At 34.5% G+C, this 21,466-nt stretch overlaps 1 protein-coding gene across 1 annotated transcript; it reads left to right on the forward strand.

Moving 5' to 3' along the window:
- Positions 1-5,168: 5,168 nt before the first annotated feature.
- Positions 5,169-13,175, forward strand: LOC108295821 (taste receptor type 2 member 46-like). The gene has a single exon (XM_017518154.2). It carries the CDS (start codon positions 7,724-7,726, stop codon positions 8,654-8,656), a length of 933 nt encoding a protein of 310 aa, XP_017373643.1. The 5' UTR covers positions 5,169-7,723; the 3' UTR covers positions 8,657-13,175.
- The last annotated feature ends 8,291 nt before the right edge of the window (positions 13,176-21,466 follow it).

Consider the following 21,466-nt stretch of genomic DNA (forward strand, 5'->3'; position numbering starts at 1 on the left):
TTCCCAGCTTCTAATAATGTAACTGCTTGGCTAGGAGGGATTGACTTACCCCTGGTAGGGTCCCTCATTAATGGCACTACATATCACTCCACAATCCTCCCACTGTGTATAAGTTATAAAAGTTCTAACCCTTACTATGTACTTGCTCAAACACAATTATGGCTACATCACGGCAAAGGAAATGCCTTAACATTTTTGGTTTCAGGTAGCTTCAAACCAGGAAATGCAACACTTTCCCCAACATTATTCCCTGTGCTAAAAAACAAAGCCAGAAAAGTAATGGATTCCACCTTAGCTGGGAGATCTATCATGGGGGACAATCCTGTAGCCTCCAGTTAGGCAATTATAATTTCTTAAGACTGGAGCCCTCATGGCTATTTGCAGGGTGACCATACTGATGTCTGCATCCATCGTGGCATCAATCAGTTTCATAGGCACACCCCATTGTCCTATGATTTGGGTCAATGGGGGCTGGTATATTCCATACCCCAAGTAGAGTCCATGCCACTCCAAGACACTTTATGGCACCTGGAACATCTTACAACCACCTTTAACACCTGGTGTGAGGTATATTATAATTCCAGTAAAAATTATACTATGACCTTTATTCATAATGACACAGGTCAGTGACTAATTTGTGCTAGCCATCCATATGTTTTCCGTATGGGAACCAATATTTCCATTACACCCCAAAACTTCATGTTTGTGACCCAAGTGCCAAGACAGGCTTGGTTCGCCTCAGGTATCACTAATTACAATACATCTAATTTAAATATTACTAGTGTCATGGTATTAAGGAGACAACCTGAAGCATTCCTACCAGTCAATTTGACATGCGATTGGCAGGGTTTCTCTGCTCTTGCCACCTTAGAATGTGCCCTGTCCCAGGTCAGACACAAAAGATTCCTAGGTATACTTATAGTCCTATATTCTCAGCCATAGTCATCCTAGCCACTGCTAGTGTTGCTGTTGCATACTGAATCAGTACAAACAGCCACCTTTGTGGATAACTTGGCCAGAAATGTGTCTAATGAAGTCCTCCTACAGCAGGGTATAGATCAAAAAAAATTCTTGCATGTCTGCAAGCCCTCAAGGCTGACTTGGAGTACATAGAGGAATGGCAAGATGCACTGGCATTCTGACAGCAATTAAACTGCGACTGGGAGCATAAGCATATCTGTGTCACCTCTCTACCTTGACATCAATCAATACGTAGTTGAGATGAGGTGAAACAACACCTCTGGGGAATCTTACGTGATAATTTTAACAGCAGATGTAAAGCAACTTAAAACTAAAATTCGAGAATCTCTAAACACCATAGATCTACATGCCCAGCAAACAGCCATATGGAAGGATGTACAAAAACATCTCTCCTGGATAGACCCCTACTCCTGGGGGTCACTCCTTGGTTGGAAAAGGATATTACTGATTATACTCCTTTTTATCTCATGTTATTTACTAATTGTAGGATGCAAAGCTGGAAAACGAGCTGTAACTGCTACCTCTTATAAACCTACTGCTGCACACATCTGTACTCTTCAATCAACAAAACCTGATGCAAAAAACAGAAAAGGGGGAGACATAGGAGATTGGTCAGGGTTGTGGGAGAAGCTATAGGGAAAGAAGCAGGCCTTTTGAAAGGTCAGAAGGCTCTGCAAAGCTTCCAGAGAGTATAAAGCTGAAGGCAGCTAATTCTCTTACCCTGAGACTAAGGGCAAGGAGTAGGTAACAGGGAGTGTAAAGAAATCTATCTAGATAAGTTTACTTATGTTATCTGGAGACTGACCTTTGATCATCCACATGCAAGACTGCTCCCTGCAATGGGGAGGGACAATGTTAATTACCCACAAATTGTGTTGGCTCCAAGCCTTTGACATTATACCAGTACTGAATAAAGGCAAGTGGCTCTGGCTTATCAGGACTGCTCTCTCCAGCAGTCCCCTAGTTGCTCTCATGCAAAATACCTGTGTCTGAGTACTCCTTTCATCCTTCACTAGGCCAAAGTCTATGGGACAGACTCGGCAGCAAAGTACATTTCTAAGTATAAAATTAAGGTGATATGCATATTCTCATAGATACCATTGTAATTAGAGTGTTTGCTGAATAAAGGAGAATAGAGCATTATGGTACTAAGAAATCCAAGTTAGAATTTAAAAGTTTCTTTTTTATTTTGAGACAGAGTGTCAATCTTTTGTCCAGGCTGGAGTGCACAAGTGCAATCTCTGCTCAATAGAACCTCTGCCACCTGGGCTCAAGTGATTCTCCCCTATCAGCCTCCTGAGCAGCTAGGACAACAGGTGTGCACCACCACCATGCCCTGCTAATTTTTTCTATTTTTGGTAGAGACAGGATTTTGTCATCTTACCCAGGCTGGTCTTGAACTCCTGTGCTGAGGGAATCCACCTGCCTCAGCCTCCCAAAATGCTGGGATTACAGGTGTGAGCCACTACACCTGGCCCAAAACTTTTCTTAAATTAATGAAAAAAAAAAAAAAGAAAAAGATAATTGTAAATCCACCCTCTTAATGCTGTTATTAATTTGAAACATCAAAATTTGAATATGAATGATTGCTAGATGCCTTTTTTCTTATTTCCAATTTAATTATTAATGATACACATTTCAAAGTGTCAGAAAGTCATGAATTTCCAAAAAATTATAGTATAATGGACATTAAATATGTAGACCTATTGTCCCAAAATGTGTCTCTAAATGAAATATTCATATTGTTAGTGTTCTAATTGCACAATACTATTTATGTGTACACTTGGGAAAAATATTTTGTTACTATAAATGTTTTGGTTCTACATTAGAGAAAAAATCATAGAAAGGCAAATTTGTTAAGGTATAAAACATATTCAGTATGATATTTCAGTATGTTTGTGCAAATATACTAATTTGACTGTTATAGTAAAATCATCCAGATTTAGTCACCATAGCTAAGAATGTGAAAAAGCATTTGCAAGAATTTAGCTTGCTAATGATGTGATTAAAACATGAAATAAAATTGATATACTGTGTTATATCTAGAGCATTAGTCCATGTTCATATTGAAAAATGCCCCCAAAAGCCCAAAATAGAATCCTAATTGTTGGAGGTCACTTTTGCTATAATTTTTTAAAATGTAGTAAAAGAAAAAAAAATCATTGAAAATATGTTGGTTTTACATTATTCTTGATGAAATATCACATGAGGGTATTTGTCTAAGCCTGATGCTGAAAATAATATAGGAATCATGAGGTCATGAGGAAGATTAATAGTGTTTTCTCATCACCCTGAACTCTAGTATTTAAGAAATGAGACTGAAATTACATTTATCAAATAGCATCCTCCCTTTTACCTGCCTTTGTTATCATCATCATCATTATATCTACATCTATCTCATTAAATGATTTATTTTTGACATATTTACATAATTTGGAAAATAGGTAATTTTAAAAAGATCATCATTGTGGGAAAGTTACAGTGGTAAATAGCAAAGGTCAAGTCAAGCTCAATAATTTATATTGAGAAATTAAGTGTGGTTTCATTTATAATACATTGCTTAAGCAAATAATTATTTATGGATGACCTTAAACTAATCCTCATTTCCCTATGATCACTATAGAAACAATTTAGATTTTAGTGTAAATAAAACTCCTTAATAAGAAGGATAAAGCAAATAACACATTTTATGAGCAAGCTTTTATTTCTAAAGAGAGGATTTTAGGACCAAAGTGTCAAACAGAGGTAAGACCTCAGATCTTCTGTCACACTTGAGTGAGTAATGATGGAGTTTGAAGGTTATAGTTCTATAACTACAACTATATTCATGGATAGGGAATAAATGGTGGAATTCCATAAAGGCACCGGATTCAGTTGTGTTTCCTTGGGACTTAAAATCTACTTATAACAGATGTCCTTCATTTTTTGATAAACTTGTGAGTACTGTTGTACTATTTGATCTTTTAAAGTTTGTTATAAACTAAGAAGTCCTGATTTCTGCTAATAACAATTTATGTTAATAAAAACAGAGTAAAATTTAAATGATGGAATAGAAAGGTGGAGCTGTGGTTGAGGTACTATATACTATTAATTGCAGTGACATTTTGAGATGCAATGCTGCTCATTGAATTTCTCTGTGAGGAGACTTTGTGGTGATGACCCAGCAACAGACAAGCTACTATCCAAAAAAAGCTACTCACATCAAATCAATTTCCAGTTTATTCCAACTTTCAGGAGAATGCCTAGATCATGCTTTCATTCTCTTCTGTGACCAAACTATTACGCAAAGAAGAAAATCGTTACCATTTTCATGTCAGGTGTACGAAAAATTTATAAAAGCTCTTTTTTTAAGAACTTGGTGTTAGGAATAGTTTGTTTAGTTCCTCCATTAAAAAATGATTCATAGAAGGAGAGCAAAAGTTTATTTCTACCCCTAAAACAATAAGACAAAAATAATCAATATTGAGAATCCAATAGACAGAGTTAACAACCATTAAACATAAGAGAAGAAAGAATTAGTGAACTGGAAGATAACTACCCAGAATGAAGCATAAAAAGATCAAGAGATGGAAAATATAAGGTTAGAGGGTAAGAGACATTGAGGCTACAATCAGAACATCCAACATATTTCTGGAGTTCTGGAAAATTAGAAGAGAGAAAATGGGGCAGAAACAATGTGGAGATTTTTCTAAATGTGATAAAATGTATCAGTTCTTATATTTTTAGAAATAATCAAACTTCAGATGTGTTAACTAAAAACAAATTAACATAAAATGACAGGACATCAAAGACAAATAGAAAATCTGAAAAGTAACTAGAGGAAAAGATAGGTTATGTTAAAGGGAGTAACTGTCTAAATGACAACCTGATTTGTAAAAGACAAAAATGAAGCTAGAGTTGAATGGAATCATGTGTTCAGTGTATTTCAAAAGTAGAATAGACCTTGATAAACAGAAACTTAAAATAATATTTTTAATTAAAAGAAAAATTATTATTATTATTATTGTTTGTAGAGTTGGAGTCTCACTCTGTTGCCCAGGTTGGAGTTCAGTGGTCAGATCATGGCTTACTGCAGTCTGGAACTCCTGGACTCAAACCATCCTCCCACCTCAGCCTTGTGAGTAGCTTCACTATGTCTAACTTTTTTATTTATTGTAGAGACAGTTTTGCTGTGTTGCACAGGCTGGTCTTGAACTCCTGGGTGCCCCTGCCCCAGCCTTACAAAATGTTGGGATTATGGGTGTGAGCTACCCTGCCTGACCAATAAGAATTATTGAAAATATTAAGAACATGCAAGAAGGAATACAATTAATGAAAATGATAAATATGTGGATACTTCTAAATGAATGTTTACTGTATAAAATAATATCTTATTGGGATAATTACATAATTGATAATATATATGCAAATGGCAAAAAATAGACTGGAGGTAAAGGTGACAGGGATAAATTCAGTTAAATTATTCTTTGAACTTTTCTGTGTCTATGATGAGATTTTGAACAAAGATCCTGTAATTCTACTCATAGGTATATATACAATGGAATTGTATCAAATGATTTGTGAAAGAATGCTCTAGTAGAATTATTCATAAATGTTCAAAAAAGAAGCTGGCCAAATATATATTAAGGACAGATGAATCATTACAGTAAATCCATACAATGGAATAATATAGAGACATGAAAAAAAATCACATGTACATGCAATTATGGGATTAAATTTCAGAAACATAATGTTTAGTCCAAGAAGCCACATACAAAAAGAACATGTAGGATTGCACCTATACAGTTCAAAGCAGGCCAGACCAAGCTATGTAGTTTAGGGTTGCATAATTATTTGGTAAAGTATAAAGAAAATCAAGGAAACCGTCATCATAAATTATGGATATTGCTTATCTTAGAAGATGTGAAGAAAGTTTTAGGGGCTTGGAAAGTAGCATGGGGGTGGACATAGACTGTTTTTGGTGTTCCTTGTCTTGCCCTGCATGATGGTTACTTGAGTGTTTATGATACATTGCTGTATTTGCCATTTTTGTTTTGGTTTATTTCTAAGTGTGCATTATAATTTTAATATAAAATTTTTAATTAGGAGAAATGTCTCATAGAAATGATTATTACTCATTTCATTATATACTGAGGGGAAAAATCAATTATGTGTATACATTCTTATACAACTCTAAGAGAGCTGAAGTAGGAACTTTCTTAGTTAGTTGCAAGTTGAGGAAATTTGAGATGTTGTTACCTGCTAACCTCAGATCTTTCCAAAGGATTTCTTCTAGCCTTAATTATCCGCCTCACAGGAACAAACCATTGCCATTTCCCGTCTGTTTTTTCTTTTGGCTCCTGAATTCCTGACACAACTAGCTTGTACATATTCCCCACATTCTTGGTTTAGCAGAGTTCTTTTATTAGTTATGTTTTTCTGCAAGAGAAAACCCTCCAAAACTGTGTTAGATATTTATACCTCACATGTCTTTGGATTTTGTTTTTCTAATCTGAGTTTGGTGGATGGCTCTGGTGATTTGAGATAGGCAAAATTCTGCATCTTGGAGGTAGAGTTTGGCCAATTTAGTCTGGATTGCAGGGTCGGGAGGGGGCAGTCTGACTTCACTAGTCTCTCATTTTCCTGTAAACATGTACTAGCCAGGCAATAGTCTCATGGTAAATGGAAAGAGGAAGAATCCTTTATATGGAAGCCATCTCAAATCTCTATGCAAAGTGTAGCAATATTCTGTTTATCAAAACAAGTTAAATGATTGAACTCTAAGTTCAGGGGCAAGGTAGTCAGTGTTCTTGTGATGGGAGGATACTGCAACATTATCTATCAAAGGGTCTGGTACTTAGGAATACTTATAAAATTGCTAAATATTTTAATTAAATAAATATTTAAATGTTAGACTTGAGAGAAACTATACCAAAGGCCTAAGAATTAGAGATATGTTTGATAACTAAATAGCATTCATGGGATGAAAACCCTGAGTGGTAAATAGGACAAATTTCACCTGGACAATTTCCTGGAAACCCATTTTTTATTTTGGAAATTCAAGAAAATAATGTGTTCCATTCATAAGTAGTGTGCATATGTGTGTATTTATGAGCTTGTGAACAAAGAAGTTATGCATTATTAGCAGCAACCAGATCTTAAGGAGCATTGGCCTGCCTGTAGTTCTCAAGACAATCTTAGATGCTTTTGATAAAAGAAGTTTGGATTCTTTGTATTTAAATCTGAAATTAAAAAAAAGTCCATATTGGTGATGATCTTAGTTATGATCAAACTCCCTTTAACAATTTAGGCATTTACTATATGATTTATGTATTGGGTTATAAAACTTCCCTAACAACTGAAGTCGCTAAAGACAAATGATGGAGAGGTTACACAAGGAAAAACTGCAAACACTGAAAGATAATATATCCTTATTTACATATTAGCAAATGAGAATTCAGGCTTCCCGTCCATTTCAGTATGAATAATTCCAGCCTACAACAAGAACAGACAGTGAATGAATGAGTTAATTTGAGTTGTTTTGAAAATAAGAATGTTTTCCATAAAGAGAGGATTGAACTCAGGCATTAGCATGCCATGGTGATTTCTGGCTTGACACTGGTCACAACAATTAAAAGTAAAAAGAATGTCACAGCATATTCACAAATCAGGTACATATAGAATTTAAGGCCAGGATATTCAAGCAATCACAATCAGTGATATTATACCAGCATTTAAAAAATTCCTTTTTGTCTGTTCAGATATGATAACTTTTCTACCCATCATTTTTTCCATTCTAGTAGTGGTTACATTTGTTCTTGGAAATTTTGCTAATGGCTTCATAGCATTGGTAAATTCCATTGAGTGGGTCAAGAGACAAAAGATCTCCTTTGCTGACCAAATTCTCACTGCTCTGGCGGTCTCCAGAGTTGGTTTGCTCTGGGTATTATTATTACATTGGTATTCAACTGTATTGAATCCAGCTTTTTATAAGACTGCAGAAGTCAGAATTACTACTTACAGCTTCTGGGCAGTAACCAGCCATTTCAGCAACTGGCTTGCTACTAGCCTCAGCATATTTTATTTGCTCAAGATTGTCAATTTCTCCAACTTTATTTTTCTTCGCTTAAAGAGGAGAGTTACGAGTGTCATTCGGGTGATCATGTTGGGGCCTTTGCTACTTTTGATTTGTCAGCTTTTTGTGGTAAACGTGAATGAGATTGTATGGACAGAAGAATATGAAGGAAACATGACTTGGAAGATCAAATTGAGGAATGCGATGTCCCTGTCAAATTTGACTATAAACCTGCTAGCAAACTTAGCACCCTTCACTCTGACCCTGATATCTTTTCTGCTATTAATCTGTTCTCTGTGTAAACATCTCAAGAAGATGCAGCTTCATGGCAAAAGATGTCAAGATCCCAGCACCAAAGTCCACATAAAAGCTTTGCAAACCGTGATCTCCTTCCTCTTGTTATGTGCCACTTACTTTCTGTCTGTAATAATATCAGTTCAGAGTTTTGAGAACATGGAAAAGAAAGCTGTCTTTATGTTCTGCCAAGCTATTAGATTCAGCTATCCTTCAGCCCACCCATTCATCCTGATTTGGGGAAACAAGAAGCTAAAGCAGACTTTTCTTTCAGTTTGGTGGCAAGTGAGGTACTGGGTGAAACGACAGAAATCTTCATCTCCATAGAATCACAAGAAGGGCATTGTACATCTTCTAGCAGAAAACAAACTGGTGGTGTATGAAACATTTTATATTTCTTACTGGTTTTTTGTAATATATGTATATGAATAATTTCAAATGTATACCTATAAAAGTCTTTTACCTAAAGTTAATCTAAAAAAGCGTGTGTGTGTGTGTGTGTGTTTATGTGTGTATGAAAACTTAAGAACATCGACAATAACATACTCTTTATTGTTTTTTCACACAAACTGCCAAATTATACAAAATATGATAAAAGTTCCTCAGAATTATGAAGCCTTGTGTATTTCATACATGTATTTTATATTTCATTTGAAGAATTTATGTTGCCTATTCATAATTATTAAGAACTAACAGCTTATCTCGGGAAAAATATTGCTCTTTTGTATTGTTATTTGCACCACACAAATATACCACAGTGTGGTTAGAATTCATTGTTTGAACCTCTAACTTTTTGGATGGTAAGATCATTTAATTCTAAATCAATAATGAGGATATGTCTTCGGGGTTTTATTTCATTGTGAGTTCCTATTTTATGTTTAATATAAAGCAAACACAATTATTGTTAGAAAACGATGCACACAATAAAGTTTGGGTGACAAACATATGTAGAGTAAATTTCGTCTTTGCCTACCGTAAACACTACTGAGGAGTAGCAGATTTAACACAAGTATGTGAATGGCTTAGGAAAAAAATCTCTTTTATAATAGGGATGAAAAATCATGATCATGACCTTGATTGCTATTATCAGTTTCCATATGCAGTAAGAAAAGTCATTTCTTCCAGCTTTTGAACTAAAGAAAAGCTTTTTTTGAAGTTGAGAGCTGATGTAAATTATTTTGGTATTTTTTCTAATGCACTTCTAAGCCCCTGAATTGTGAATTATAGTCTTATCTTCCATTTATAAAATTCCTTCTAAACTTTAGATAAGACAACTCAAATCTTCCTTTTTCTTAAAAAAAAAAAAAAACAAAACTGTCAATGTAAAAATAGTGTAGAAATTATGGAAAATAATTCAGTGAAACTTTTTGTTAATGTTAAAATAGCATCTATAAAATCTATGTGTTATAGGGTATGCTTTAGCATTGTAATTTTTTTTGTCAATGATGAAATGAAAGTATGTTAACATATTCATTAATAGGAAATTCTATTAATTAATTCTATTAAGAAGGAAATGTACAATCTTGTTCACAGCTAAATTCTAGATGACTGTATTAATTCTTGATGTTATGAAATTTTAACAATGTTATTTAAACCTTAAGATAAATCATCCTCACACCTGATTTATGTATTTTAAAAATTATATATCTTCCTCAGTACAATGTAAGCACCGTAAAAAAAAAGATACCATGTCTGTCTTGCTTTCTGTTGACTCCCAGGACTTAGAACCTAGCACAAAGAATAGATGGTCAAAAATGATATTTTAATGAACAAATAAATGGGTGGATAAAATGGGTAAGTTGATGTGGTAAACCAATGAAAAGGAAACTCATCACAAAATCTACAGTTGCATGAATTCCCCTGTTGTGGTCTCCAGTGGAGGTTACACACTTATCCAAGAAGGATCATTCCTCAGAGGAATGGTTTGGCTATTCTACAATTTTGGGGGAAATATCACAATAATATAGTCTTGATTCAGCTGCATCAGGTGTCTGAATTGGAGACAAGGTAGAACATCAAAATTAGAAGGCACTTATTACAATATTTTAAAAAAGCACATAAAAGACTTTTGTCTATATGTATATATATTTTTATTGTGAATTACATATTTGTATTATGATATTTTCTAATTGATTGTTATGTAAACAAAAATGGCATTTTATTTCAAAACAACGAGCTAGTAACCAGTTACTTTACTAAAATGTTTTTTATGTAATACCTGATATTAAAGTGATGACATTTATTTGAAGGCAAGTTTAAGACAAAAAGAGCAGGGACATGTGGAAATTGAGATAAGAAAAAATGTGAAACAATGTGTGGTGATGTATGGTCTAATTCTGCTGGCAGCCACTTCACAGTGAGGTGAGAGAGACAGCATGGTGGTCATCAGATGCATGCCCTTGGCTCCCAGCACTTTTCCAGAATGGCAGCAAGGGGAAACCACAACCAGCATTAGTCCATAGAAGTGAGAGAAGGGAGAATGTATCTGCTCAGCTGTCTTCTGTCTTTGATTTCCCATTGGCCACGGTTTTCCTGAGGCAGAACTACCATCTCTGCTGTTTTGTCTTAACACTATCCAGTCCCTTGGTAGAGGTTATGAAAGTCAGACTTCATTCTTATAGTGCGATGATCCATTCAAGTCCTAAATGGAAAGATGATCTGGATCAGGCAAGGTGCTAGTAAAGGGAATCTGAGAAAGCACATGTTTTTGCCCAATACTGCCCACTCCTTGTGCCACTCAGATGTGCTCATGCCCTCCAATTATGGCTGGCTTTATGAGCATATGACTTGTTCAGCTGCACAGGTTTTTGTGCTTAGAGGGGCTTGTGCTTAGAGGGACTCTATGCTTGGATTAATGTTCTGCACTTGCTGTTTTGTTTTTTCAGACAGAAGATACTCCTTTGCTGAAGAGGGAATGGTCTTGCACTAATTTCATAAGATTTTCTCTCCGCTCTCCTACAGGCTTGTCAGAGACGTGTATAGAATCCTATAACGCCCACTGTGCATGCCTCTAGCAGCTCTGAATTCTGCTGGATCATCTGACACAGTGGGCAGAGCAGCTTGGGGCAGAGCCTGTATCTGCCGTAGAGCCGCCTTTTGTTCTGGGTTCCACCTGAGACCAGTAGCCTTTAGAAATTTTGGTAATGAGTCAGAGCAATATTCTCAAATGTGGAATATGTTGGCTCAAAATCTCAATAGGCCCCCCCCAGAATGGTGCCTCTTTTGTAGTGATAGGAAATATATAGAGAAAGCAACATGCCATTTACTTTAAAAAAGATTGTTTCTACATGTATCCTAGGGACACTGAACGCCTTAAAATATCACCTATGTTGTAGGTCTCTGAACCTTCTCAGGTTTATCTCTTTTATTCTGGTATTTTACTTCCATTCAATGTTATAGTTTTTACTGTATTTAAGAAACTTGCCACTTCCTGATTATTGCACCAATGAATATATAATTATTATTGCTATTATTTTGAGGCAGGGTCTCATTGTGTCCCTGAGGCTGGAGTGCAGTGGCAGGATCACAGCTCATTGCAGCCTCAACCTTCTGGGTTCAAGTGATTCTCCTGCCTTGGCATTTCTAGCAGTTGGGACTGCTGGGGCACACCACCATGGCTGGCTAATTTTTGTATTTTTTGTAGGGCTGGCATTTCACTATGTTACCCAGGCTGATCTTAAACTCCTAGGCTCAAGCAGTCTGCCCGTGTTGGCCTCCTGCAGTGCTGGAATTACAGTCATGTCCTCCAGGGCCCGGTCTGTAATATTATTAATATATTACATTAGCACGACGTTTTAAAAAATGTAAATTAAATTGAGAACAGAAGTGACATATCCCTGACATAAAACAGTGAAGCAGTGTTATTATACTTACAAGGCAAATTGTTTTGATTTTCCCTCAAAAGGAGTGTAGATAAGAAACATTCACCAAATCATGAGCCCCATTAAAAGTACCAGAAACTATGCTCTGCTCGGTGAAGATAGCACATCCTGGAAAGCATTCATAAGTGTTGATTTAAGTTTATGGTAATCTGCATTCATTCTATAATCCATCTGGTTTTGGTAGAGGCCGGATAGGTTAAGTGAATAGGGTTATAGAAGGGACTACCATCCCCTGTAACTTCCGAGTGTTTTGTCGTGGCAGTGACCAATTTTATTCCTTAGGGAATGTGGTTATTATTTTTTATATGTTGTGTTGTCAGTAGAGGAGAATTTCAGAGGCTTCCCCTTGGTCCTGCTATAATAATGTCCCTTACTCTACAGGTCAGGAAGAATGTGATAGAGTTCTGGTAACTGCCATATATATCCATTTCAATTACACATTCAGGAAGAGGCAATAACTACAAACTGATTAGATCCACTTTAGGATGGACATGAGCCAAAGCTCTAGGTAGCATCAAGAAGTTCCACTGCAGTCTAGATGTGATGGCTCATGCCTATAGTCCTAGTACTTTGGGAGGCCAAGTTGGGAGAATCCCTTGAGAGCAGGAGTTCCCTGTGCAGCATATGGAGACTCCATCTCTATAAAAAAATTTTAAAATTAGCTGGTATGGTGGTGCATGCCTATAGTCCCAAATACTTGGGAAGCTGTGGCAGGAAGATTGCTTGAGCCCAGGAATTCAAGGCTCTAGTGGGTTATGGTCCTGCCACTGTACTCCAGCTTGGGTAATAGAGGGAGACTCTGTCTCAGAAAGGGGGAAAAAAAAGAAGTGGAAGTTCTCACTGGTATCTTAAATATCAAGTAAAACAGGATCAAATCAATAATTAACAATCTTTGGTCCCTGCCTATAGTGAGGTAAAAAAGAAAGTAGTTATACAAATAGTATATTAACTCCTAACAAAATTAACCAAAGACAATTTTATTATCATTTCCTTTTTTTGTTGTACTTTTTGAGATGGAGTGTCAGTCTGTCTCCCAGGCTGGAGTGCAGTGGCATAATCTTGACTAACTACAACTCAGCCTCCTGGGTTCAAATGATTCTCCTGCCATAGCCACTCAAGTAGCTGGAATTATAGGCACACACCACAACACCTGGCTAATTTTTATATTTTTAGTGGAGACAGGGTTTTGCTGTGTTGGCCATGCTGATTTCAAACTCCTGATCTCAGGTGATTCACCTGCCGTGGCCTCCCAAAGTGCTGGGATTACAGGTGTGAGCTACCGTGCCTGGCATATCACTTGATTTTTATAGGTGATTATACTGAGGCAGGGAGTTGTAAAATGGAGTCTTAGATCATAGTTATATGAAGCAGGGAATCTGGTTTCCTGTCTTGGCAGTCTGACTCCAAGATCCCCTCTTAGAAACAATTATACCATAAAAACTGAAAAGAATAAAATCAAAGATTGGAGACTGAGTTTAACATCTATTCATCTTAAACCATTAAGTAATCAAAAATAAATAGAGAAAAATAAAATTGAGTATTCATACACAGAGAAGTGTAGACTCTTCACTGGAAAACATGTTTTTTAAGTGCCTGAGAAATAGTTATAAAATTTCTGAGTATTTTAGTTAAATATTTAAGTGTAAGGCTCAAGAGAATAACTTAGTCAAAGGCCTAAGCATGAGAGATTGAGTTTGATAAACATTGAAAATGGGCTGAAAAGCCCAAGTAAGAAAATTAAGTTTTCATTTTAGAAAATATAGAACAATAATTTTTCCCAACCATGATGGTTGTGTCGGTGTGTGTGTGTGAATGTGTTTATATTAACAAGCTTGTTAACAATAAGTTATACAAAATTATTCATTAAAAACAACCAGATTTAAGGAATAGTGGCCTTCCTGGGCTTCCGAGGAAAACCTTGGATGCTTTTGGTAGGAAAAGTTAGGTTTCATTCTACGTAAATCTGGCATTGAAAAAATTAATCAATAGTGGTCATGATTCTAGTTTTGACCAAGCTACATAAAACAGTGCAGGCATCCAATGTATGATTTATGTATTAGATTGGAAAATTTCCCTAGCAACTGACATTGCTGAACACAAATTATGGAGAGGTTAAACAAGAAAAAAATTGCAAAATGATGAATAAGAATATGACTTGATTTGCATGCCAGCAAACGATAATTCAGCTTTTATTTCAACATCAGTATGACAAATTTTATCTCATAACAAGGACATGGTATTTGAATAGGAGTTAATTTGAGCTATTTTGGAAATTTGCATGTTTTCCACTAAGACGGCCTTGAACTCTTTCAACAGCATGCCCCCATGCTTTCCTGTTTGACATTAGTCAAGTAATTTAAAAGGAACAAGAATGTTACTGCATAATCAGAAATCAGGTGAACATAGAAATTAAGGTCAAGACCTTAAAGGGAATTTTGTCCATTGATATTAGGCCTGCCTTAAAAAAATTTGGACATGGTTTGTTTACTACGAATCATTTTTTTCCGTAGCAGTAATGATAGAATTTGTATTTTTCCATGGGCACCTTCATTACACTTACAGACTGTTTTTATATTTCAACAATTTTTTTCCTTTGAGTCTTTTTATGGAGCTGTTAAACAATGCTGAAATTTGCCTTAGAGTATGCTGTTAACTAATCATATTTTTCAAAGTCATTTGACATAATGTTTGCTTATAAGAAATATGTCTAGTATAATTATACTTTTTAATAACAGAGTATTTAGGTCTTTAAGAAAAATAATAGAAAAACTAATCAAGGTATATGAATCAATAAACATGAAATATATAATTCATTATTACTAAATGTGAAATTGTCATAGAATTTTAAAAGAGAACAATTTTTGAATTAATACATTCTGATTTATAATAGAAAAAGGCTTAAAAGTATTAGGTTTAATTATGTTTTATATAAATATGAAAGTGTAAAAATTAGTCAGATGTTACATATTTTGGAAAGCATATGAAGTAATGGGAATTTTCATACACTGCTCCTAGAATTGTAAATCAGAGCAATTACTTTGAGTATGGCATTATCTGATTAAGATGATGGATCACATCTGAAGATCCAGTATTTGTACTCTTATCAGAATAAATATACACACACGTATATCATAGAGTTTTAATAGCTAAAGTTGAGAAGTCTCTCCTATGTCCATCAATGATAAAATGGATAAATAAATTATGGTATACTTGTACAATAGAATACTATACGGCAATCAAAATGAACCAACTAGAGAAACATGTTTACAAATAATATAAATAAAAAGGAAAATGAACAAATTTGAACTACATACATATGAGAGAAATTATTAAGATTGAAAAAAGATTCAGTAAAACTCCATCTATATAAAGTTTACAAAAGTACATTTTCAATGAATTGCAGTTTATTATATTGGTGGTGAAATTCTAAAGTGAGGCATATGAGTGATTATCATAACAATTGAGATAGTAAGGAAGGAGGAAACAAAAGGGAAATGCTATCAACAGGAAGGCATATATGGAGAGTGTCTGGATTGCTGGCGAATTCTACTTTATGACCAAGATGTGGTAACATGACTCTTAATGCTATAAATTTTTTCTTTACTGTACATTTAGGCTTTATTACTTTACATATATATATACATATATGTATATATATATATATATAATGCTTCACAATAATGAAAATATTTAAAAAGCAGAAACACATAATAAATGAAAGACTATAAAATTGTAAAACATTCTCAAAGACATCATGGTAATTAGAGTTTTTGCTGAATAAAGAAGAATAGAGCATTATGATAGTAAGAAACCCAAGATAAAATTTTAAACTTTTCTTTAAATTAATTTAAAAACAGAAGAGATAAGCTGGAAGCCTACCTCTACATTCTTAATGTTATTCTTACTTTGAAACATCTGATTTTGAACATCTGTATTTTACTAGACACCTTTTTTCTTTTTTCCAATTTAATTATTTATGATAACATTTCAAAGTGGCAGAAATTAGTGAATTTCCAATAAATTAAAGTAATATAGATATTAAATATACAGAACAATTTTTCTGAATTTATTCCTCCATGAAATAATTATACACATATTTTTACCATTCAAAGGTTATAATACCATACAAGTGTACACATACATGAGGAAAAATATTGATACTTTTTTTAATATTAGTGAAAAATTAGTAGCAAGATAATTTTGTTAAGGAATGAAACATATTTAGTGTAACTTCTTTGACTGCTATGATAAAATCACCCAGATTTTGTGACAGTAGCTGAGAATGTAGATAAGCGGTAGAAAATTTTCACTTGTTAATTATGCTATTAAAAGATGAAATGAAGCTTATACACTCTATAATTGCACAGAATATTTGTGTAAGTTTATATGAAAGTGGAAAAAAATTAAACAGCCAAAAAGAGTATTCTTCGCTGGAGGTCACTTTTGTTGTGATTTTTAGAATGTGGTAAGAGAAAAAAAAAGCAAGTAAATCATTGGAAATATGTTGGTTTTATACTATTCTTGATGCAATATTATGTGAGGGTATTTGTCTAAGCCTGATGCTGAAACTATAAGAATCAAGGCAAGCATGGTGGCTCATGTCTGTAATCCCAGCACTTTGGGAGGTCCAGGCTGGTAGATCACCTGAGGTCAGGAGTTCCAGACAAGCCTGGCCAACAAGTGAAACCCCGTCTCAACTAAAAATACTAAAGTTAGCTGGGCATGGTGGCGAGCACCTGTAATCCCAGCTACTTGGGAGGCTGAGGCAGAAGAATAAATTGAACCTGGGAGGTGGAGGTTGCAGTGAGCTGAGATTGCACCATTGCACTCTAGCCTGGGTGTCAAGACTGACACTCTGTCTCAAAGAAAAAAAAAAAAAATCATAAAGCCATGAGGAAGCATAATAGTGTTCTCCCACCACCCTTAACTCTAGTACTTTGAAAAGAAGACCCAAATCACATTTATTAAATAACATTCTCCCTTTTAGCTGACATCATTGTCATTATTATCATGATCTACATTTACATCTATCTTATTAAATGATTTATTTTTGAAATATTTATCTACATAAATTGGCTAATATCTAAGTAATTTTTAAGAGATATTGTGGGAAAGTTATATTAGTAAACAGCAAAGTTCAAGACAAGCTGAATACATTTAGATTTAGGAAGTTACATGTAGTGTAGTTTAAAATACATTGCTTAAGAAAACAATTATAGATAATATTAAAGTAATCCAGGGAACACTATAAAAAAGATTTTGATTTTAGTATAAATAAAATTGCTTAGTAAGAGAAATGAATAAGCCATTTCATGATCAAGCTTTTATTTCTAAAGAGATAGGACTAAATAAATCAAACAGAAGTAAGCCCCCTTCCACATCTTCTCTATTTCCTTTGAGTAATAATGAAGTTCACAGGCAAAGAGTCCCATTTCTATAACATAAGCAAAGTGAAAATTAATTCATGGAATACAATGATGTAGCTGTGGTTGATGAACTATATTTTATCTATTGCAATGATATTTTGAGATCCAGTACTGCTCATTGAGTTTCCTTGCGAGAAGAGTTTATGGTGAAGACCCAATAACAGACAAGCTACTATCCCAGAAAAGCTACTCGTATCAACTTTATTTTCAGTTTCTTTCAAATTGAAGGTAAATTCCAAGACAAAGATTTTATTTTATTCTCTGACCAAAGTGTTGGGAAACGTAGAAAACTGTTACCATTTTCATTTCTAGCATACTAAAATGAAACAAACAAAAAAGCCCAAAATAAAAAACACTTTTAAAAAGAATATGGTTTTAAGAGTAGTTTGTTCAATTTCCCCATAGAAAGTGATTTATGGAAAGAGAATAAAAGATTATTCTGAACACTAAACCAATAAGACTAAAAAAAGGAATGATCGATACTGAGAATCCAGTAGACAGAATTAACCAGTTAGGTGCAGTAGAAGAGAAACTTAGTGAATCGTAAGATAGCTACACAGAATGAAGCATAGAGAGAAAGAGACTGGAAATACAAGGTTAGAGGGTAACACTTGATTCTACAGTCAAAACATTTAATATGCTTCCAAAGCTCTGTAAGATTTGAGGAGAGAAAATAGAGCAAGAGAAAAGTTGCAAGGGTTTTTCCAAAAGTGATAAAATGTATCCATCCAGTAATCTCAAACTTCAGGCATGATAACCAAAACCAAATTAACATAAAATAATACAGGACACCAAAGACCAATAGAAAATCTGAAAAATAGCTAGAGATAGAAGATAGAGTATGTTAAAAAGAATCACTTTCTAAATATAACTTGATTTTAAGAGAAAATATCGAAGCAGGAATTCAATGGAATCATGCCTTCAGTGCATTTCCAAAGAGTAGTAGACCTTCATAAACAGAAATTGAAAATGATATGTTTCAGATAAAATAAAAAGTATTGGAAATATAAAATTGAACATCAAAGAAGCAATAAAAATTAATGAAAATAAAAAATAAGTGTGTAATTCTAAATAAATGTTGACTGTTGGATTAAATGTATAATTGATAAGATATATGCAAATAGCAATAAAGGGACTGGAGATAAAGATTATAGGAATAAATTTAGTCAAACTATGTTTTGGGCTTTTCTATGTCTGTGAGGATAATTTGAACATCATAATCAAGGACCCTGTAATTCTACATTCAGGTACATATATGCAGAAGAATTGTAGCAAATGATATGTGAAAGAGTGCTCATTGTAGCATTATTCATAATAGCTCAAAATTAGGCTGCCCAAATATATATAAAATGACAATAAATAATTACAGTAAAATCACAAAATGGGATAATATAGGGAAGAGAAAAGAAATGAATCACATGTACATGCAACTATGTGATTAAATTTCAGATACATAATGTTGAGTCTAGGAAACCATGAATAAGAACACATAGGATTGCACCTATACACAGTTCAAAGCAGGCCAAACCAAGCTAGTTTAGGGTCACATACCTAGTTGGTAAAGTATAAAGAAAATCAAGGAAGTGATCATCACAAATTATGGATATTGCTTACCTCAGGAGATGTGAAGAAAGGTTTAGGGGCAATGACATTTACTAGAGCTATGAAGCTGTTGGCAACATTTCCAAGAACAAATGCAAACACTACCAGAATTGATAAAATGATGAGCGGAAAACATATGTTTGAACAGACAAAAAGAAAGACAAAATGCAGGCTTAATGACCCTGGTTGTGATTCCTTTAATATCCAGACCTTAACTTTGATAAACACTTTATTTCTAAATGTGCAATCACATTTTGTGCCTTTTAATTCTGTGACTAATGTCAACAGGAAAGCACCAGCATATGCTAATGGATGATTTCAAACCTAGAAGAAAAATGTGTTGAAAAATCTGGGGTTGGCAGGTAACATCATGTCAAATTTCCAAAAGTTGGAAGTAACATCAGAAAGTTTCTACTTAAAATCTCTTAGAGTTATGCATGGATGTATACAAATAGTGGATTTTCTCTCTGATATATAATGAGCAGAGTGATAATTTCATGGAACATTTTTTCTGATTAAGAATTTTTATATTATAACTAGACTGCACTCTTAGAAATGGGCCAAAACAAAAATGGAAAACATAGCAATATATCATGTAACCATCATGTAGGGCAAGGCATAGAACATTGCTAAGAGCCCCGGTTTACCTCAATGCCACTTGCCAATCCCCTACACATTCTATTATGAGAAGGAAATGTACAGTCATGTTGAACAGCTAAATTCTGTGTGACTGTATTTATGAAATTTTAATATATTTCTCTAAATCTTAAGTCGACTCCACATCTGATTTATATACATATTTTGTTTATCATACATCTTCCCTAGTACAATGTAAGCACAAAATTAGAGAGATCATATTTGTCTTGCTTTCTCTTGACTCACAGGACCTAAAAGCCAGCACAGAAAAGAGTTCGTCAAAAATGATATGTTAACAAACACATAAGTGGTTGGATATATGGATAATTTGATGTGATAAACCAATGAAAATGAAACTCATCACAAAAACTGCAGTTACTTGAATTTTCTAGTTTCAGGTTGAGGTTATAGGCTTATCCAAGAAAAACCATTTTTCAGAGCAAAAGTTCGGCTACTCTACAATTCTAGGGGAAATATAACTGTAATATAGCTTTGATGTAGCTGTGTCAGGTGTGTGAAGTAGAGACAAGGCGGGATGTCAAAATCAGATGACACTTATTATAATACTTTTTGAAAAGCATATAAAAGATTTTGGTATATTTGCACAGGGTCAGGGTCAGCTGTGAGTGCCAGCTGCTTGTGGCTAGCCAACCCTGTCACAAGAATGTTAGGGAACTTCCTAGCAGCTGCCAAACACACATTTTTTTGTGGGGGGAGCATCTCTCCTTCAGTTTGACTTATGCTGCCTTAAATGCTTTGCTGATACAAGAGAAGTGAACTCAAAATAAATAAAAATAAAAGCCAGCAAACTTTGCAACTGGTTAAGTTAGTTGGAAATGTACCCAATCACTTTCTATTGTGAATGATATATTTGTATTATGACATTTTCTAGCTGGTTATTATATAAACAAAATGGCATTTCATTTTAAAAAATTGAGTTAGTAACGTCACCTTACTTACATGTTATTCATATATTATTTTGTTTAGTATCTTTTCTAAATGAATGTTTTAATTGCCATGTTACAAACTCATGAACAAATGATGTAACTGAATGAATATCTTAGCTTTGGGTGTCTAGACCTAGAGCCAATATCTGATTTTAAAGTGATGACATTTATTTGGGAAGGCAAGTCCAGGGCAGCAATGAGGAGTACATGTGGAAAATGAGGCAAAAAAAGAAAATGTAAAAAAACCATGTGTCGTGATGTTGATATGACTTTGCTGGTGGCTACTTCACAATAAAGAGAGAGAGACAGCATGGTGGTCATCAGATGCATGGACTTGGCTCCCCGTATTTTCCGGAAGCACTACAAGGGAAAACCACAACAGATATTAGTCCATAGAAGAGAGAAAAGGGAGAATGTATCTTAGCTGTGTTCTGTCTTCTATTTCCCTTTGTCCAAAGTTTCTCTGAGGCTGAACTACCATCTTTGCTTTTCTTCCTTACATTATCCAACCCCTTGGTGGCTGTTTGGAAAGTCAGATGAACCAATACCTCCATTTTTCAAAGGGACAATTTTTTAAAAAAATTGTTTTCTTGTCTCCTCTCCTGTCCCTGTTCCCTATGTTCCCTGTTTTCTTTTTTAAAATTA

Source organism: Cebus imitator, unplaced genomic scaffold, assembly GCF_001604975.1.
Source record: "Cebus imitator isolate Cc_AM_T3 unplaced genomic scaffold, Cebus_imitator-1.0 Scaffold660, whole genome shotgun sequence".
In the NCBI taxonomy this organism is placed as follows: domain Eukaryota; kingdom Metazoa; phylum Chordata; class Mammalia; order Primates; family Cebidae; genus Cebus; species Cebus imitator.